At 45.5% G+C, this 21,479-nt stretch overlaps 1 protein-coding gene across 2 annotated transcripts in view; it reads right to left on the bottom strand.

The window, feature by feature from the left end:
• Window positions 1-8,139: 8,139 nt before the first annotated feature.
• LOC142277323 (uncharacterized) overlaps window positions 8,140-21,479 on the bottom strand; it is a 39,954-nt gene continuing 26,614 nt past the window's right edge. For both annotated transcript variants that reach the window (XM_075332632.1, XM_075332633.1), the window contains 2 exons: window positions 13,831-13,931; window positions 8,140-10,457 (listed from right to left, as the gene is read on the bottom strand). In XM_075332632.1, coding sequence (XP_075188747.1) covers window positions 8,962-10,457; window positions 13,831-13,931 — 1,597 coding nt within the window. In that variant the 3' untranslated portion in view covers window positions 8,140-8,961. The remainder of the gene's footprint in view (window positions 10,458-13,830; window positions 13,932-21,479) is intronic.

Below are 21,479 nucleotides of genomic sequence, written 5' to 3'. Positions count from 1 at the left end.
ACTCATGTAATTGTGTTGGCCACTGAAAGCCAGACGTATTGTTTCTCTAGACTCTTCCAGTAATCATTGTATTGTAGTTGTGTATTGCTAATGTGATTACCTTAGTAGCCATTGTTGAGTCTGTGACTTGCAGGCTTCATGTAGATACCCTCAGTCTTTCTGTGGACATCATTTGGATGAACATTGTCCATGCAGCTTGAGATTCATCCAATGGGAGAGGCGATCTTGTCCAACCAATCGATGAGGATGCAGTGTATCCAAGTGGAAGGCTGTGGCTATAAAAGGGATTTCTTTAAGCCACCAGGGGGTTGTTGATGGATGCTGATGGATCCAGTCTAAGCTCTTAGGAGCTGACTAGAGGATCAGGATATCTTATGGCTTCAATCTAGGGACTCCGGTTCCGGTTGGAGACCATATCCACAGCCTAGGGGTTTCGACTCCGGCTGCCAGGATTGTAACATCATACCAGGACTACCTAAGGAGGACACTCAGGTTGGGACAGTTCAGTCACCTGTTACAGACTTTGCAGACCTCTGACAGCTTCCTAAATCTGGCATTATTCCTTTCTCGGTGGGTGCCCGCCAAAAGCGGGGTGCTGCTGGATTGGAGTAAATAGCCCTGGAACCTCTGAGGCATGGACATTCTAAATCCCTGGTGAGCCAGCGGAAGGGTGAGACTCTGTTGCCTGTTACATTTGTGTTTTGCTGGTTATGTGTTATGTGCCGTTAATTGTTTGGGGATCCAATAAAGTCTAAGTGTTGTGGTTCCCTCAACCTGTGTTGTCTGAGTAGTGTTCCGCCCACGGTTAAGGAGGCCGGCGTTCAGTTGGGATGAGCCCTGAGCCACGCTGTCTTTGTAAAGGCGGCGGGTTTTAGTGGACGAGAGCACCCACTGAGCCCCGTGTCTCCACAATTGGTGGCAGCAGTGGGATACTACTCAGCCTGGTTTACCCAGGGGAGCTGCAGCGGACTGGTGTTTTCGGACACGATCCAGGGCTCAACAACCAGGGAGGCACATAAGCATACCCAGCAGGCCATAGGGGAGGCATTCAGGTTTCGGACGCTGCCATGTCCAACCCCACCAGCTCAGCCATGGGACAAGGACAAGAGAGGAGTTACGACCGCTGCAGTAAATGGATGCTACAGGGTCTGTGCCAGAGGCGAAAGATTGACTACAGGAACGCTGACACTCGGTCGGACTTGATCCGGAAATTAGTCCGTTGGGATGCCCAGAATGATGCAGAGGACGATGAGGATCCCGCCGATATTGACCCAGAGGATTTAAACTATGTGCCGCATCATGGATCTAGTGACAATCGGGAATCAACTTGGTCCCAAATGGTCCGAGCCAAAGCATTGTTAGCTGTATTGGGGCCTGAAGCTTCAAGGGAAGAGAGGGCTGGAGTTCTGCAATTCGTGTTGGGAGTTCCAATTTCCTTACCACCAGCACCTACCTCCAGGATAGACCACCACCAAGGAAGTTGTCTTCGCTACAGGGACGTTCCAGTGTTTAATGATTCCAGCACTGACATAGATGAACACTTGCAAAACTTTGAGGTGCTAATGCGTATGAACCAGGTGTCCCCAGCTGAGTGGCCCAAATACCTGTGGACAAGCTTGCCGGTCCGGGCCCAGGAGGCTGTCCGGTCACTTGGGCCTCAGGACTGCTTGGACTACGGAATTATTAAGGACACTTTGTTGGCCCTTTTTACCATAACACCCGAGATACATCGCACTAAGTTCCGGACTATGACTCTGCAGGGTGTCTCGTATGTTGAATTTGGCAGTCAACTCCGACGACACTGTAACCGCTGTCTCGATGGTCGGGCTGCCCACTCCACTGCTGCCCTTTGGGATGTGATGGTGCTAGAACAGTTGCTGGAGAATATGGACCAGGAAATCCAAGAATGGGTAGCTGACAGGAAGCCCGAAACCCCAGAGCAAGCAGCGCGATTGGCTGATGAATTTACAGCCAACTGACCCAGCTGGAGGCCCAATAGACCCACCGATCTGAGGAGGTCCCTCAACCATGGATCCAAGCGACCCCCAGACTCCCGTGCTGGACTAACTGATTACACCACAGAAGCCCCAACAAGACGAAGGTTTACCAACAGGGCCCGTGACTTGTCTAACCCACGGTGTTGTTATACGTGTGGGCGCCTTGGACACATGGCCAAAGAGAGTCTTCAAAGTTGGGGCCCCATGCCTAGAGCCCGTTTGCCAGTCCAACCAGTCAAAATATGCCGAGATGAACCAACGAGACTTGAGGAATGCTACTCCCGAGAAACACCAATAGCTAAGGAAGTGGTTTACCCAGTCCACACCCTACGGCAAGCCGGACACCGTACACCAGCCAACCTCCATCGCCACATCCAGACGGTCAAGGTTGGTGATATACAGGCTCAGGGACTTCGAGACACTGGATCTTCCATCACCCTGGTCAGCCCAGATATCGTTCCCACAGAACATCATTTACCTGGCCGTAAAGTGACCATCTCCCTTGCTGGGGGCCAGCGCTCGAACATCCCTCTGGCACGAGTGCAGTTGGACTGGGGAACTGACCAAGGAGAGGTTGAAGTGGGGCTAATGGACGGCCTCCCCACCCCTGTTATTTTGGAAAATGACCTAGGACAAGGACTTTCCAGCCAGTTTATCACCGCCATCACCCGCAGCCAAGCCAACCCATCCGAGGAGAACCCTCCTCCTCCTCAATCGTCAGCCTCCTGCTCAGAGCCAACGAATGTGAGTACCTCAGACCCAACTGTGGCCATTGACTGGGGGGAGATAGATTGTAAGGAATTCAGGGAAGCCCAACTGACAGACCCCACCCTAGAGCTTATCCGTAGTGCGGCCACCCAACCTGGGGGAGGAAATCAGGGGGAGGTGTATAGATGGGAAAAAGGCCTCTTATATCGGGAAAAGCCTGCATCCTGCCCAGAAAAACCCTGGACCCGTGTACATCAGCTTGTGGTACCCCAGCAATACCGACCCCAACTATTGCGATTAGCTCATGATGTTCCTGCGGCTGGGCACATGGGGGCCAGAAAGACCCGGGCTCGCCTGCTGCGCAGTTTTTTCTGGCCAAAGGTCACTCAAGAAGTGCAAAAATACAGAGCCTTTTGCCCAGTGTGTCAACGTATGGGAGGAGCCCCATGTCGTGCCCCACTCCAACCCATGCCCTTGATAGGAGAACCGTTCCAGAGAGTTGCCATTGACATAGTAGGCCCCTTAGCCATACCCAGCCGCAGTGGAAAAAGATTCATCCTCACCCTGGTAGACTTTGCTACCCGCTACCCAGAAGCCATTGCCTTATCCTCCATAGATGCAGAGCACGTGGCTCAGGCTCTACTGGACATCTTTAGCCGAGTAGGGTTCCCACAGGAAGTATTGACTGACCAGGGGGCACAGTTCCAGAGTGAATTGATTCAGACCCTGTGGGAGAAACATGGAGTCCGTCCCATGCGTACCACCCCCTACCATCCTGACACAAATGGATTGTGTGAGCGCTTCAACGGAACGCTCAAGCAGCTCATTAGCCGTTATGTGGAGTCTGAGGGGGGGGACTGGGAGAAAAACCTGCAGCAGCTCCTTTTTGCTTACCGGGAGGTGCCGCAAAACTCCACTGGGTTCTCCCCCTTCGAATTGCTGTACGGCCGAAAGGTACGAGGGCCCCTAGAGCTGGTACGAGAGAGTTGGGAGGGCACCTTCCCCACAAAAGAGGTTCCCATACTGGACTATGTTCAAAAGTTTAGGGAAAGGATGAGGCACCTTATGACGTTAGCCCACGGGAATTTAGAAGTGGCTCAGGAAAGGCAAAAACGATGTTACGACCGCACTGCCCGACCCCGAGAATTTGCCTGTGGACAGAAGGTCCTAGTACTAGTACCGGTACGGAAAAACAAGCTGCAAGCCATGTGGGCGGGTCCATTCACCATTACCAAGAAATGTGGCAATACTGACTACAGCGTGGCCCTGGATCGAGCAGGTGTTCGTGAGCGTACCTACCACATCAACAGGCTAACAGCTTATAAGGAACGAGAGGTCACCAATTTAGCAGTTTGTTGTCCAGAGGTAGATGACCCAGAGTTGGACCAGATCCCAGACTTATTAGTGGACTCCAAAAGGGAAATGGTGGTAAAAGCGGTATCACTGGGGGAACAGCTTTGTCCATCACAGAAACGACAGATATCAGACATACTCGGACCATACGAAACCCTGTTCACAAGTCAGCCTGGTAGAACCCCCCTGGTTCAGCATCATGTCAATACAGGGGCGGCCACCCCACTAAGACAGCCCGCCTACCGGGTGACCCCTCCTGTGTTGGCAATGATGAAGGCCGAGGTGGATGACATGCTAAATATGGGAGTCATAGTTCCCTTCCATAGCCCATGGGCTGCCAGTGTGGTGTTGGTGCCAAAAAAGGACAAGAGTACTCGTTTCTGTATGGACTATAGACGGCTCAATGAGGTCACGATTACAGATGCTTACCCCATGCCCCGGGTGGATGAACTACTAGATAGGTTAGGGGGGTCTCGGTTTATATCTACCCTCGATTTGAGCAAGGGATACTGGCAGATCCCACTCACAAAAGACGCTCAAGAGAAATCGGCCTTCATAACCCTTTTGGCCTCTTTGAGTTTACCAGCATGCCTTTTGGGATGAAAAATGCCCCAGCCACCTTCCAGAGGATGGTAGACCATTTACTAGAGAGATGTCAGGGGTATGCCCAGGCCTATTTGGATGACATCGCTATCTTCAGCGACACTTGGGAAGAGCATCTTCAGCACGTGTCCCAGGTGCTGCAGAGGGTAGCCAAAGCCCAGCTCACCATTAAACCTGACAAATGCCAAATGGGGATGGCTGAACTGCTATACCTGGGACATCGAGTGGGAAGTGGGTGCATTCGTCCCGAACCTGCAAAAGTAGAAGCCATTACCCAGTGGCCACACCCGGTCAATCAAAAACAGGTCCGCGCGTTTCTAGGAACTGCAAACTATTATCGAAAGTTTATCCCCAATTACAGTACCATAGCAAAACCGCTCACTGACCTCACCACCAAAAGATATGCCCGTAACCTTATCTGGACCCCAGAATGTGAAACTGCGTTCTTCCAATTGAAAGACCGGCTGGCCCAGAGCCCAGTCCTGACTGCTCCTGACTTCCGTCGCAGGTTCATCGTCCAAACAGACGCATCGGACACAGGACTAGGAGCTGTACTTAGCCAAGTGGAGGACAACGGTGAGGAACATCCGATAGCGTACCTCTCCCGGAAACTGTTGGACCGAGAGAGGGCTTACGCCACCATAGAAAAAGAATGCCTGGCCATAGTCTGGGCCCTGAAAAAATTGCAGCCCTACCTCTATGGCAATGAGTTCACAGTCCTCACTGACCACAATCCATTGAGTTGGCTAAATCGCACTGCCGGGGACAACGGATGCTTGCTCAGGTCGAGTCTGGCATTACAATCTTACAATTTTTCCATCTCCCATAAACAATGCAAGAACCATGGAAATGCGGATGGGCTTTCCCGTCAAGAGGAGAAGGATGATCGGAAGCCTATCATGTCTGGCTAATATTAAGAAGGGGGAGGAATGTGACAACATGGACACCCAATGCCTCTCATTGGTTAAAGTTTCTTAAAATTCAGCCAGACAGGATGATAGATTCTTTATAGATGGGGGATAAGTCCCTCATTGTTTTTACAAGACTCTTGTTGACTCATGTAATTGTGTTGGCCACTGAAAGCCAGACGTATTGTTTCTCTAGACTCTTCCAGTAATCATTGTATTGTAGTTGTGTATTGCTAATGTGATTACCTTAGTAGCCATTGTCGAGTCTGTGACTTGCAGACTTCATGTAGATACCCTCAGTCTTTCTGTGGACATCATTTGGATGAACATTGTCCATGCAGCTTGAGATTCATCCAATGGGAGAGGCGATCTTGTCCAACCAATCGATGAGGACACAGTGTATCCAAGTGGAAGGCTGTGGCTATAAAAGGGATTTCTTTAAGCCACCAGGGGGTTGTTGATGGATGCAGTTGGATCCAGTCTAAGCTCTTAGGAGCTGACTAGAGGATCAGGATATCTTATGGCTTCAATCTAGGGACTCCGGTTCCAGTTGGAGACCATATCCACAGCCTAGGGATTTCGACTCCGGCTGCCAGGATTGTAACGTCATACCAGGACTACCTAAGGAGGACACTCAGGTTGGGACAGTTCAGTCACCTGTTACAGACTTTGCAGACCTCAGACAGCTTCCTAAATCTGGCATTATTCCTTTCTCGGTGGGTACCCGCCAAAAGCGGGGTGCTGCTGGATTGGAGTAAATAGCCCTGGAACCTCTGAGGCATGGACATTCTAAATCCCTGGTGAGCCAGCGGAAGGGTGAGACTCTGTTGCCTGTTACATTTGTGTTTTGCTGGTTATGTGTTATGTGCCGTTAATTGTTTGGGAATCCAATAAAGTCTAATTGTTGTGGTTCCCTCACCCTGAGTAGTGTTCCACCCACGGTTAAGGAGGGCGGCGTTCAGTTGGGATGAGCCCTGAGCCACGCTGTCTTTCTAAAGGCGGCGGGTTTTAGTGGACGAGAGCACCCACTGAGCCCCGTGTCTCCACAATAGGTTCAAGAGATGGGTTAGGGCTGGGATGAGGACTGTGATGTTGGGGATGAGGTGCGATGGGAGCGGGTCAAGTGCACAGATGTGATCTTGAGAGTACAGTGAAAAAATTGTTTTCTGTCATGGTGGAGAAGCTGGATTTGGAGGAAGAGAGCTGAGTATCTATCATGAGGGGCTGTGGTGATTGTGGACCAAAGCTTGCTCTGATGTTGTCTATGTTCTGCTTGAAGAAAGAGGCAAAGTTTTCAGCTGAGATGATATTTTTCACTCTTAAGCATTAGGGGGAGCAGCTGCTGCAATCCTACTGTAGACCTACTGTAGAACTAGCTTACATTACAACTGCAGTAAAAATGGGTGTAATCTGCTCATGTGTGTAATGTCACCTCCCTCTCCTGGGTGTTTGCAAAAGGATATAGAGAGAATGAAGTTTAGGATCACAGGGCGGAGCCATTTTGTTGGTGAGCGCAAAGAGATCCTAATGTCTTAATTGTCACCAAGGACAGAGGCATAGTGCTCCTTAAATAGCGCTCTACACTACCTGTACCAGCAATGCTCTGCCGCATGCTTGCCTTCAATGCTCTGACGCACGGCCGCCAGCCAGCCCGCAAAGCTCTGCCGCACGCCCGCACAACATGCTCTGTGCATGCACGCCCCTCAATGCTCTGCCGCACGCACACCATCCAATGCTCTGCCGCAATGCCCTGCCGCACACTCCCAATGCCCTGCCGCACGCTCCAAATGCCCTGCTGCACGCACCCTTACAATGCTTTCACATGCAGCCTCCCAATGCTCTGCCGCACGCACGCCCCCCAATGACTGTCAATCTTACTCGGTTTGGGGCTCCATGCAAGATCTCGCCTCGTGGAGGTAAGTATAATGAGAAAGGTCAAGAATCAGCCCAGAATTACACGGGAGGACCTGGTCAATGACCTGAACAAAACAGACCACATTCTCAAATATTACTGTAACACACTATGCCGTCTTGGATTAAAATTCTTCAGGGCACGCAAGGTCCCCCTGCTCATGCCTGCACATCAAGGCTCATTTGAATCTTGCCAGTGACCATCTGGATAATCCAGGGAGGCATGTGAAAAGGTCATGTGGTCAAGTGAGACCAAAATAGAATGTGTTAGAGCATTGAAGATGGGTCGTGGCTTGGCCTTACAGCATGACGATGTTCCAAAACACACAGACAGGGCAACTAAGGACCTGAGCCTAATAGAAAATCTTTGGAAGGAACTGAAACTCAATGCAGACCAGTGACAGCCCAGAAACCTGAAAGATCTGGAGAAGATCTGTATGGAGGAGTGAACCAAAATCCCTGCTGCAGTGTGTGCAAACTGGTTCAAGAATTGTAGGAAACTTCTAACCTCTGTAACTGCAAACAAAGGTTTCTGTACCAAATGCTAAGTTCTGTATTTCCATTGTATCAAATACATATTTCTCGCAATAAAATGTAAATTTATTATTTAAAAATCATGCAATATAATTTTCTGTATTGTTTTTTTTTTTATTCTGTCACAGTTGAAGCTACCTACAATAAAAATTACAGCCCTCTCCATTCTTTGCAGGTGGGAAAATTTGCAAAATTGTCTGTGCATCAAATTCGAATATTGTAAGAATAAACTTCTTACCTTTTGATACAGCTTGAGTTGCCTTTCTGAGGAAGACAAGGTGGTTGGATGAGCGGTTCCCAGGAGGAGTGGGTCACTGATTAGACACCAGATCCTGTTGTCGCCATTCAGCATGGGACATAAGATTTTGTGTGTGTAGTCCTAATTAAATTAAATTATAGAGAGATCATGTACGTATGTATGCATGCATGCATGTATGTATAGGAGACGCACCTCTGAGACAATAAAGTATCAGGAGTAGCTCTCACTTTGTCTCAAACAAATAAACAAATAAAAGATTACATCATGGTTACTCATTTATATAAGACTATATAAACTTTTTAGTTTTACATTCCTGAACTTCACTTTTAACAAAGAAACTGAAACTATACAAGCCCTTATCTAAAGTAAACAGAGGGGTCTCTGTTGCATTACACCAGGGGAGACACAGTACAGGCTCTTACACAAAGACAAAATGGAGTGTAGATTTAACAAAATGAATTCTGCTCTCATTCAAGCAATACACAAATGGATGAATAAAGCGTACAACTTGGCTATAACAAAAAAAAGTTTTTTCTCTCCATCAAAAATTAAAAAAAGTGTAAAAAGATGAATAGTTTGTAAATGATCCATCATAAAAAGTACACAACTGTAATGACATAAAAATAAACTCCTTATTAACAGGTAGTAAAAGTCTTAATATTTACTAAAACAGGCATTATATTCATGACTATGGCTTCACTCCTGTGTGAATTCTCTCATGTGTAATAAGATTTGATTTTGCAGTAAAACATTTCCCACATTCTGAACATGAATATGGCTTCTCTCCTTTGTGAATTCTCTCATGTCTAATAAGATTTGATTTTGCAGCAAAACATTTCCCACATTCTGAACATGAATAAATCTTCTCTCCTGTGTGAATTACCTCATGTCTAATAAGATGTGCTTTCAGAGCAAAACATTTTCCACATTCTGAACATGAATATGGCTTCTCTCCTGTGTGAATTCTCTCATGTCTAATAAGATTTGATTTTGCAGCAAAACATGTCCCACATTCTGAACATGAATATGAATTCTCTCCTGTGTGACTTCTCTCATGTCTAATGAGATGTGATTGCTGAAAAAAACATTTCCCACATTCTGAACATGAATACGGCTTCTCTCCTGTGTGAATTCTCTCATGTTTAACAAGAGATGATTTCCGAGCAAAACATTTCCCACATTCTGAACATGAATTCGGCTTCTCTCCTGTGTGAATTCTCTCATGTTTAACAAGAGATGATTTCCGAGCAAAACATTTCTCACATTCTGAACATGAATATGGCTTCACTCCTGTGTGAATTCTCTCATGTGTAATGAGATCTGATTTGGAAGCACAACATGTCTCACATTCTGAACATGAATATGGCTTCTCTCCTGTGTGAATTCTCTCATGTGCAATGAGAGCTGATTTGGAAGCAAAACATGTTTGACATTCTGAACAGGAATATGGCTTCTCTCCTGTGTGAATTCTCTCATGTGTAATGAGAGCTGATTTCCAAGCAAAAGATTTCTCACATTCTGAACAGGAATATGGCTTCACTCCCGTGTGAATTCTCAAATGTTTATCAAGTTTTGATTTCAAAGTAAAACATTTCCCACATTCGGAACATGAATATGGCTTCACTCCTGTGTGAATTCTCTCATGTGTAATGAGATTTGATTTGTCAGCAAAACATTTCTCACATTCTGAACATGAATAAATCTTCTCTCCTGTGTGAATTACCTCATGTCTAATAAGATGTGATTTCAGAGCAAAACATTTTCCACATTCTGCACATGAATATGGCTTCTCTCCTGTGTGAATTCTCTCATGTGCAATGAGAGCTGATTTGGAAGCACAACATGTCTCACATTCTGAACATGAATATGGCTTCTCTCCTGTGTGAATTCTCTCATGTGTAATAAGATTTAATTTGTCAGCAAAACATTTCTCACATTCTGAACATGAATAATGCTTCTCTCCTGTGTGAATTACCTCATGTCTAATAAGATTTGCTTTCAGAGCAAAACATTTTCCACATTCTGCACATGAATATGGCTTCACTCCCGTGTGAATTCTCTCATGTGTAATGAGATTTGATTTCTTAGCAAAACATTTCGAACATTCTGAACAAGAATATGGCTTCTCTCCTTTGTGACTTTCACTGCCCTGAGCTTTCTGTGTTGAACTCCTGGTACCGTCATCTGCCATAAATAAAATTGAAGTTATAAAGCTTTTAAATAATATAACCTCAAACATACACATAGACACACATAAATGTATATAAATTCCAAAGTATGTAGTGTTCTACTTTAAAAGGCCTGTGTGACAGAAAATACCCAAAATGACATCATTTTAAAAACTGCACCCTTCGAAGTGCTCAAAACGACTTTCAATAAAACATATCTACAAAAGCATATCCAGTGGCACTCAATAATATAAGGATACTTTGGCATTGCATTACTGCTGTAGAAATAATAGAAAAAGGGATTAATACACAGGTAATGAGAAAAATGAGTAAAACGACATTGGCATTGCACTACTGCTTTAGTGATATTTGTTAAGTGAGATTCTTAGCTTATGTACTGACCAATCCATGTGAGCCCGATAACCTTGACAAGCACCTGACCAAGCACTCTGCCCTATAGCCAGGGTCTGTCCACCATCTTATTTAGTCAGGAACCTATCTGCCAGACATGCAGATTTTTAATCACACATAGAGGCATTTAAGGTTAGGTTCCCAATATAATGAGATCACCTTGTCGAGATTAATCGGGCTCACATGGATTGGCCAATACAAAAGCTAAGGATCTCTCTTTGCAAATATCTCTAAAGCAGTAATGCAATGCCTATGTCTTTTTACTCATTTTTCACATTAGCTATGTATTTATCCCTTTTTTGTAATATTCCTACAGCAGTAATGCGTTACAGAAATTAAAAATATGTGGAAGGAAAAAAATAAAACACAACACAAAAGTGTTGCTTTAACCACAAATTTTAGTTTTCCCAAGGGTAAGGCCCCTTTCACACGTCAGTGATTCTGGTACGTTTGTGCTTTTTTTTTAAGCGTACCAGAATCACTGACATACGCAGACCCATTATAATGAATGGGTTTGCTCACACGTCAGTGATTTTTCACTGCACGTGTCTCCATGCAGCGTACCCGTGTGTGCGTGATTGCTGCAAGGAGACATGTCCATTTTTTTCTGGCATCACTGATGTCCCACGGACCACGCAGTGGTGTGGTCCGTGAAACACGTGCCAAAAAAAAACGTGCATTTAAAATAATAAACATTTTAACTCACCCGGCGTCCAGCGATGTCCTCTGCAGCCCGTCCTCCCTGCTGCTTCTAAGCTGGCTGATTACTGTCGCGCATATTCATTATGCGCGACACAGCCGACCCGGAAGCAGCTGCTGCGGAGGTCACCGCCGGCAGGATGCTGCACCGCGGGAGCGATCAGCACCATGGAGAGCGGGAGCGGGCGCAGGTGAGTTGATTTCTAAGTGCAATCACGGGCCACGGAGAACGGAGCCCGGATTGCACTTAGACAACCCACGTGTGCCATGATTTTCGGCACACGCAGGGACATGTGCGTGTTTTACACGCCAGTGAAAAACGTCTGTGTTTTTCACTGACGTGTGAAACGGGCCTAAAAGGAGAAAATGGACCATATAATTCTGTTGTGCAATTTCTTGTGTATACGCAGATACCCCAGGACTCGGAAGGGAAGGAGCACCATTTGACTTTTGGAGAACAAAATTGGCTGAAATAGAGGATGCCATGTCACGTTTGTAAAGCCCTTGATGTGCCTAAACAGTGGAATCACAACCCACAAATTATCTCATTTTGAAATCTACACCACTGAAGGAATGTATCTAGGTGTGGAGATCATAGGCGTACTCCTAAATAGGGCAAGGGTCTTTAGCAGACCCCCAGCTATTATGGCGACCCATATGTACCCAATGATAAATGTTGCTGGGGGCGTTGGATATGTGGAACATTGTACCTCATTGGTTGCGTGCTGCGAATGCTGCTGTCAAAGATTGAAAGTTAACAGCAGTGGGTGAAGCTTACCTCCACTGAATAACTCAGACGTCATATGCTGTCAATAATGGAAACTCAGCTTCTGAGCCCGCAAGAAGTAATAGGATCTAATAATATGTTACATATTGAGAAGGGGGTTGAAGAAAATCTGGCAGCTACAAAAACACTATTTACCTGCAGATATAGAGGTAATCTGAGTACCTAGCAGTTAAATGATATCTATCTGGTTTATTCGAACAGTGTGTGACGCTAGTCACTGCATGGACAAGCCGTGAGGCAGGGTTATCAAATGTTCTGGGGTCAGATACAAAGAGAGCATGCCGTGAACTAAGGGGAAAGACAAAGGCGTGGTCAGGTCTGGGATCAGAACATAAGGAGCATAGTGGATTAGGGCAAATGAATGGTAAGAGGAGGTCCAAAATCTGGCAGCTATAGATCAGAGCACAGATAACCAAGGTCCCGTGTCATGTGGTGTTCAGGCCCACATTCGCGGGGTGCCGCTGTGGCGTCGGACCTGTTCACAGGCAACCTGATCTTAGTTGCTCAGCCTCAGCTGAGTCTTTTCCACTGCTTTCCAGTCCTGAGTTAATTCCTGTGGAGTGGTGTATGGCTCCTTGAGACTCATAAGGCTAATTTATATACACCTGTCTTCTCCCTATTTAAGGTTTGAGAGTCTGTCTTTCTGGCGATCCTATTCTTGGTGACCAGTATACTGCTGTTTGAGTGGTGTGGAAGTTCCCCGTTGTACATTTATTTCCTTCCTTATACTTTATTCCCTCCAATACACATACTGTGTCTCCTGTTTGTGTGCAGTGTGTATGAGTTTTGTTTTTTTTCTGTGTCTGTGGCATTTGTGGAGTTTGCATCTCCACCCCAGGTGGTGGGAGAGGGGATGTTAGATCAGGGTTTGGACAGGAGTTAGGGTTAAACTGGCGGTCCAGACCTGGATACCATCAAGCCTATCTCTGGGATAAGGAACCCTAGTCTGTGGGCCATTTTTGGGGTCCTGGCTCCAGCTACCTTTGCACCTCCGTGATACCCTCTGTTTGGGGCTGACTGCTCAGCTAAGTAACTGATCACTCAGAACAGGGAACCCCTGAAGAAACCAAGCACCTCTCAGTTTCATATTGAATTGAGCTATCGCTCAACAATCTAACAGCTTAGCACAGCCTGATTCCATAGAGAGGCAAAATTGTCACTCACTGTGTCTAAGACAGCGGAGAGATTGTGACACAGTAACTACAAGGAGAAAATGCAGTTACATTCTCCCAGCAGCTGCTCACTTCCAGTCACCAGCACAGTGGGAGAGGTTGAAACAGTCACCACTCACTAGATAGTGGGCGCACAGTAATCAACCCTCTTGTTCCTTGGCTGACAGCCTGTGAGCGGTAAGTGTTACTGTTTCCCGCACTGCATCGGTGACTGTATACGAGCGGCAGCAGGGAGAATGTAACTTCATTTTCTCCTTGCAGCTGGGAATGTGACTGTTCTCTCTGTTATTTAATGGTGACTCTTCACTGAGGAGGGTTACCTGTGAAAAGGTCTCTACTCCGTTCATCACTCCGCACATCCATTTCTTCTTTTTCCATTGTGTCTGCAGCGTTCTGCATATCTTTTCTCTGAATTTCAAAGCTGTAAAATAAATATTGTAAAAGTCACGGACAGAAGGAAAAGTCATGTGGAAGGTTCTAGATGGACGCTTCTGCTACCAGAGCCGTGTGGCCCCTGAGACCAATTGATGCATGGCTTCTACGCCTCCTATATCCCCCGTGCTGCCCCAGAGTCAGTTCAGCAGGGATAGAAGCAGACGTGGCAGGATCCACTTAGTGTGGTACATTATGACATTGGGATTTCCTTCATTCTTTTGTCTTCACAATTTGGACGCCCTAATGCTTATTTTTCCGTCATTTGAGACTTAGTTTACTTAACAATGTTGCATTTTTGAAAGTCTTTTGGAGGAAAATTAGTTTTATTCAATTGTTTTTCTTTAAGGGGGTGAACAGAGGTGTACATCGAAATCATGGGACCCCATAGCGGAAGTACTAACTGGTACCCCCTCCCCCAAAAAATAAAAATGTAATTAATATTTAATTGGGTCATATAAGAACCTCTCTCACAACTTTACAGCTCTTACAAAGTAATTTTCCTCTTAAAGCCCAAAGATTCCCCTTTAACTGCCCCATAATGTATAATAGAAGCACTGTATGATACCTCCACAGTGACGTCCTCCACACCAGGGCTGAGGAGTCGGTAAGAAAAACAAGTTTCCATCCACTTTCTATAAAGACACATCTGCAGGTTTTTCCCTCCGCTCTCTATACAGACACATCTGCAGGTTTTTCTCACTATCTGACATGAAATCAAAATAAAGTGAAGAAATAAATCTGGCACTCAAAATATTCAAACTATTTTTTTATTTTTTAAATCCAGTGAATAAAGACCACAATGTGTGTCAATCAGTGACGTTTCGGTCCTTTCTTGGACCTTTATCAAACACACTATAAAGACACTTAAGAAAAATACAAAGTGAATATTATGGGAGTTTGCAGCCGCTGGGGACTTGGCCATGTTCCAATTGTGTCCATTTTCTGTTATATAGATAAATCTTTTCTATGTATCTTTCCACAAGTAATATGTATGATTTTTGCTCTAATATTCATGTACCTTTGAGAGAATATTCACTTTGTATTTTTCTTTTGTATCTTTATAGTGTGAGTTTGATAAAGGTCCAAGGAAGGACCGAAACGTCACTGATTGACACACATTGTGGTCTTTATTCACTGGATTTAAACACCGTAGATGTGCCCCCATTCATCCTTCCGGCAGCCCCCCTCAACGTGCAGCCTCTACCCCTGCGAGCCCCCCTCAACGTGCAGCCTCTCCCCCTGCGAGCCCTCCTCAACATGCAGCCTCTCCCCCCTGCGAGCCCCCCTCAACGTGCATCCTCTCCCCCCTGCGAGCCCCCCTCAACGTGCAGCCTCTCCCCCCTGCGAGCCCCTCTCAACGTGCAGCCTCTCCCCCCCACGAGCCCCTCTCAACGTGCAGCCTCTCCTCCCCTGCGAGCCCCCCTCAACATGCAGCCTCTCCCCCCTGCTAGCCCCCCTCAAGGTGCAGCCTCTCCCCCTGCGAGCCCCCCTCAACGTGCAGCCTCTCTTCCTGCGAGCCCCCCTCAACGTGCAGCCTCTCCCCCTGCGAGCCCCCCTCAATGTACAACCTCTCCCCCTGCGAGCCCCCCTCAACGTGCAGCCTCTCCCCCCTGCGAGCCCCCCTCAACGTGCAGCCTCTCCCCCCTGTGAGCCCCGCTCAATGTGCAGCCTCTCCCCCTACGAGCCCCCCCAAACGTGCAGCATCGCCCAGTGTAAGCCCCCCAATATGCAGCATCGCCCCCTGCCCTGTGTAACCACCCATATCCCCCCTTCCTTATGGAAGCCTCCACAGCACTGTGCTGCAGCTTCAGCACCTTCCCTGTGATATATACACGAGCTGCAGCCCCCAGTAGTGACAGGAGACACTTTTATTTCTTACCCCAAAATCCAGTGTGACCTCAGCTCTATAACTAATGAGGAAAAGCTGAATCTTCCCCACCTCAGGGTCAGGATCCGTCCGCTCTGCAAAGGAGCCCGAGCACATGGGCGCATGCCCAGGGGCACTATCGCGGGACTGAGCACTGTTCAAATAGTGAGCGCCGGTGATCTTATTGCGAAGGTGCGAGATTATGGGCGGGTACTTGGATGACGCTGGTGATGACATTTTCATCACCAGCGTCATCCAAGTAGCCGCCCATAATCTTGCGCCTGCGCAGTGGCACTATCACCGGACACTTCAAATTGTGAGTGACGGTGATGTTATTGCGCAGGCGCACTGCCTGTATTGAAAAGCATAGGAAGTTTTGGTTATCTTGACCTCTGTATTGCAGTTGAGAAACCAGAAGCAGATTATCCAGCTGTAAAGATGGATGGAGGGATGGATATAGGGAGGGATGGATGGAGGGAGGGATGGATGAATGGAGGGAGGGATGAATAGAGGGACGGCTGGAGGGAGGGACGGGCTGGAGGGAGGGACGGGCTGGAGGGAGGGACGGGCTGGAGGGAGGGATGGGCTGGAGGGAGGGACGGCTGGAGGGAGAGACGAATGGAGGGAGAGACGAATGGAGGGAGAGACGAATGGAGGGATGGAGGGAGGAATGGAGGGATGATGGAGGGATGTATGAATGGAAGGACGGATGGATGGAGGGAGGGATGGATGAATGGATAGAGGGATGGATGAATGGATGGATGAATGGATGGAGGGATGGATGGAGGGATGGATGGAGGGATGGATGAATGGATGGAGGGATGGATGAATGGATGGAGGGATGGATGAATAGATGGAGGGATGGATGAATAGATGGAGGGATGGATGAATAGATGGAGGGATGGATGAATAGATGGAGGGATGGATGAATAGATGGAGGGATGGATGAATAGATGGAGGGATGGATGAATAAATGGAGGGATGGATGAATAGATGGAGGGATGGATGAATAGATGGAGGGATGGATGAATAGATGGAGGGATAGATGAATGGATGGATGGATGGAGGGATGGATGGATGGAGGAATGGATGAATGGATGGAGGGATGGATGAATAGATAGAGGGATGGATGAATGGATGGAGGGATGGATGAAAGGATGGAGGGATGGATGGAGGGATGGATGAATGGATGGATGAATGGATGAATAGATGGATGAATGGATGGATGAATGGATGGAGGGATGGACGAATGGATGGAGGGATGGACGAATGGATGGAGGGATGGACGAATGGATGGAGGGATGGACGAATGGATGGAGGGATGGACGAATGGATGGAGGGATGGACGAATGGATGGAGGGATGGATTGAGGGATGGACGAATGGATGGAGGGATGGACGAATGGATGGAGGGATGGACGAATGGATGGATGGATGGATGAATGGATGGAGGGATATATATAGATATATGATAAATACAGACATGATAGATAGATATATAGATAGATAAATGAGAAAAATATATTAGATAGATAGATAGATAGATAGAGGGATAGATAGATAGATAGATAGATAGATAGATAGAGGGATAGATAGAGGGATAGATAGAGGGATAGATAGAGGGATAGATAGAGGGATAGATAGAGGGATAGATAGATAAATTATTTTACATAAATGGACCTACAATGCAGCCTCTCACAGGACACAGAGCTCCATTGTACAGAGCAGCGTCTCTATCTCCTGTATTCTAGAGGGAGAAGAAAAGAGGGTTTTTCTTCTTCTAATAAAAGTACTAAAAAAAAAAAAAAGTAGAATGTAATTTTATTACTTTTTTTAATAAAATAATAAACATCACAAATCAGCAAATCACATGGACATATTTGTTTCCCTGTAATCGCAACGACCCGAACAACGCAGCGATCAGATTATTTATGGGGATCGGTAAATGGCAGAAAAAAATGGCGCAATTTATTATTTTTCTTTATTAAAACCCATAAAAAAATGTAATAAAAATGTGTTGTTGAGGCCGCGTTCACATGTAGCGTAAATGCTGTGTTTTTTCTGACGCTGTCCGCACCACGAGCGCAATGACATTCTTCTCTGATTATTGCGTGTTTGCGGTATTTTTTATGCATTGTCCCTTATTTCATACATGTTTGGTCAGGGAAAAAGAGAAAAAAACACCGTATGGCTGCGCTGCTAGAGATAAAGATAGGGTGATGGTTTTAAGGATTTTAATGATTTTAATATAGGTATGGTGCCACAACACGTTTCAGGGATGCATATTCCCCCTTCCTCAGGTAGCAATAATCATACAAACTGATATGCCTTATATACATGTAGTTAGAAGGTCCCCACACCCCTTAATTGATTTAACACTTAATGTGATGAATAAATAATTAGAGAACGATCAATCAATTACAGGGTTTGTAGAAGCCTTAGCCGACAAAAAACAATTGCATATATTCATATTGGACAGCAATATTAAATGAAATATGTATTAATTATAAAGTAAGATTCTACACATAAAGAAATAAATAACAAATATCGATTTTAGTACTATACCATAAGTAGCACTTTTTGAAAGATAAATGCAATAATTGAAAAAATTAAAAAATGTAAACAAATGTGAAAAAAATAAGAAAAAGATAAATAAATCTACTCTTTCCGGATCCAATATTATTATATATTTCTATTGTTATTTATAACCTATATAACCTATATAATATAGGTTATAAATAACAATAGAAATATATAATAATATTGGATCCGGAAAGAGTAGATTTATTTATCTTTTTCTTATTTTTTTCACATTTGTTTACATTTCTTAATTTTTTCAATTATTGCATTTATCTTGCAAAAAGTGCTACTTATGGTATATTACTAAAATCGATATTTGTTATTTATTTCTTTATGTGTAGAATCTTACTTTATAATTAATACATATTTCATTTAATATTGCTGTCCAATATGAATATATGCAATTGTTTTTTGTCGGCTAAGGCTTCTACAAACCCTGTAATTGATTGATTGTTCTCTAATTATTCATCACATTAAGTGTTAAATCAATTAAGGGGTGTGGGGACCTTCTAACTACATGTATATAAGGCATATCAGTTTGTATGATTATTGCTACCTGAGGAAGGGGGAATATGCATCCCTGAAACGCGTTGTGGCACCATACCTATATTAAAATCATTAAAATCCTTAAAACCATCACCCTATCTTTATCTCTAGCAGCGCAGCCATACCGTGTTTTTTTCTCTTTTTCCCTGACTCTCATCTCTCCATGTGGAGCTCACGGGGCTGCTGCAGCTAATCCGGGATTTGTCTGCATCTATCAAACGCTTGCCTGAAGGGCTGGTGAGTCACCGGCATCGTATTCACGGGACCGTCCATCCCAGAGGAGGAGTTGTAATTTAGCGCTGGTCCGGCGGCTGTGATCTCCATGTGGGATTGTCGATCGCGTGAGCAGCCACCTAGGACAGGACTCCTGTAGGTTTAAAAGGACCGGTTCCCCCGTTGATGTCAAGCGGTGCACTTTGCAATTCCCTACGGCTAATTCCCCAGCGTTGTACCTGATGTACAACAGTACCAGGTGAGTGTGTCCATCACACTGTTTTACTTTCATCATCAGTTTTCACACAGGAGCGCCCTCTCTGTCTTTTATTGTTTCATACATTTTTGGTGCAGATGTGAATCCTGAAGCTTATAAAGAAAAAACACCAAATCCTCGCAGTTCAGCGGCGTCTTTCCACGCACGGGTGGAGATTTCATGACATCTCATCCACTTTGCTTGGACAATTAGTCCGTGTTCACATGTGGTGTAAATGCTGCATTTTTTTCTGCTGTTTTTTTTGCACATTTATTCTGCTGTGATTAAGACTATGTGCGCACTTTGCGTAATTACATGCAGTTATACTGCGCTTTGTAGCGCAGCGTAACTGCATGCGTCCTGCGTCCCCTGCATAATCTATGAAGATTGTGCATGGGCCGTGCGCACGTGGCGGATTAGAGCGCAGCACATTGGCTGCTGCCCGAAGCGTGTGTTCTAAGAAGTGACATGTCACTTCTTCCATGCGCTTTGCCTGCATCCCCCGCTCTGTCTATGGCAGGAGCTGCAGGCAGAGCGCATGGAATCGGCTTTTTTTTTTCCACTACGGACATTTTCTGCAGCGATTTGAAGCGCACGTGTGCTCTTCAGATCGCTGCAGAAATTTCTGCAGTGACTGTACGCAACGTGCGCACATAGCCTAATTATCTAAGTAAAGTGGATGTGATTCCAGGAGAAGGCGCCGCTAAATTCTGCGGTTTTGGGGGTTTTTTTTCTCTGGAGGTTTCTATGTGAAGCTTAAAAAAATGCAGGAAAAAGCTTCTCTACAAGAAAAACACTTAAAAACGCAGATTCACATCTGCACCAAAAACACATTAAATAATGGAGAAAAGGCAGAAAAAAATGCAGCAAAAATGGAAAAAACAGAGAAGATAGTTATTGTGTAGTTTGGTGCAGACACAAAAAACACCGGATTTATGCAATGTGTGACCACGGCCTTATAGGCACAAATAAGCAACATGTCATATAGTGACACATAGAAATATAAGAAAATTCTGACTGCTATGAATATGAATGAACAGTCCGGGGCATCTGCTGAATGACCCTTACTGCCAAAAGGGTGTGGCTAGGGGTGTGGCTAGGGGAGTGGTCAAAATTGCCGCGGCACACAGCTGCTTCATTCTCACAGAACTGCCCTGCTCCAAGGAGGCTCCGCCCCTTCCGGTGACATCATTACCTCAAAAAAATCAACTCCATTCTAGACGCTACCCTCTGGCTACTGGGATGTTACGTGCTAGAATGTACGGGCTCCTTCACTTCGACACGTGTTAGGGGCGTGGCCTGATTTCACAAGGTGTGAGGCAACGGTTGATTCCAAGAGGTCCTCTCATGTATACTGTATACACACACACACACACACACACAAAAAAACAACTATACACACAGTATATATATATATATATATATATTTTTATACATATATATACACACACACACACACACACACACAATGCTTTTTTCAGGACTTGCTCAAGTTTTTCATTGAGCAGAAGTCATACATTAATTTTTTTACAGTTATATTTTTTATTTATTTCTATAGGGTAAAATTCCATTTTGGCTTTTACTTTACGCCCTCCAGTCCCAGCCGCGACAGCGACATTTTTGAAGAGTGGGTGGAGCCTCATGGGGAGAAGTGTAAGGGGCTGTGTGCACACAGTGCGTTTTTGTTGCAGATTTGGTGCAGTTTGTAGCACAGATCTGTATGCCTATCTTTAAGCCAGCTATGGCAGCAAAGTCAATGTAAATGCTGATGTGCTGGGTGCACATTATTTTTTTTGCAGATTTGGTGCAGAAAATAATCTTCATCTTGTGAATTGTTAGTGCGGTTTTTCCTGCACTTTTTAGCCCTTCAATCCATTGATTACATTGAGAAAAACGTATGGCAGAAAAAGCTACCAAAACGCATGTGTTTTTTGGTGCATTTTTCTGTCAGAAGATGCAGATTTCATGGAGAACATTTCTGCACCAAATCTGCAAAATGCGCACATAGCCTAACAGAGCGACGCCAACAGAGTCGTCATAATTTACAACATTGGATTGGAGTGGATTTTTTGA

The sequence above is a fragment of the Anomaloglossus baeobatrachus genome, unplaced genomic scaffold (assembly GCF_048569485.1).
Source record: "Anomaloglossus baeobatrachus isolate aAnoBae1 unplaced genomic scaffold, aAnoBae1.hap1 Scaffold_41, whole genome shotgun sequence".
Classification (NCBI taxonomy): domain Eukaryota; kingdom Metazoa; phylum Chordata; class Amphibia; order Anura; family Aromobatidae; genus Anomaloglossus; species Anomaloglossus baeobatrachus.
This window is presented reverse-complemented; position numbering and strand designations above follow the sequence as displayed.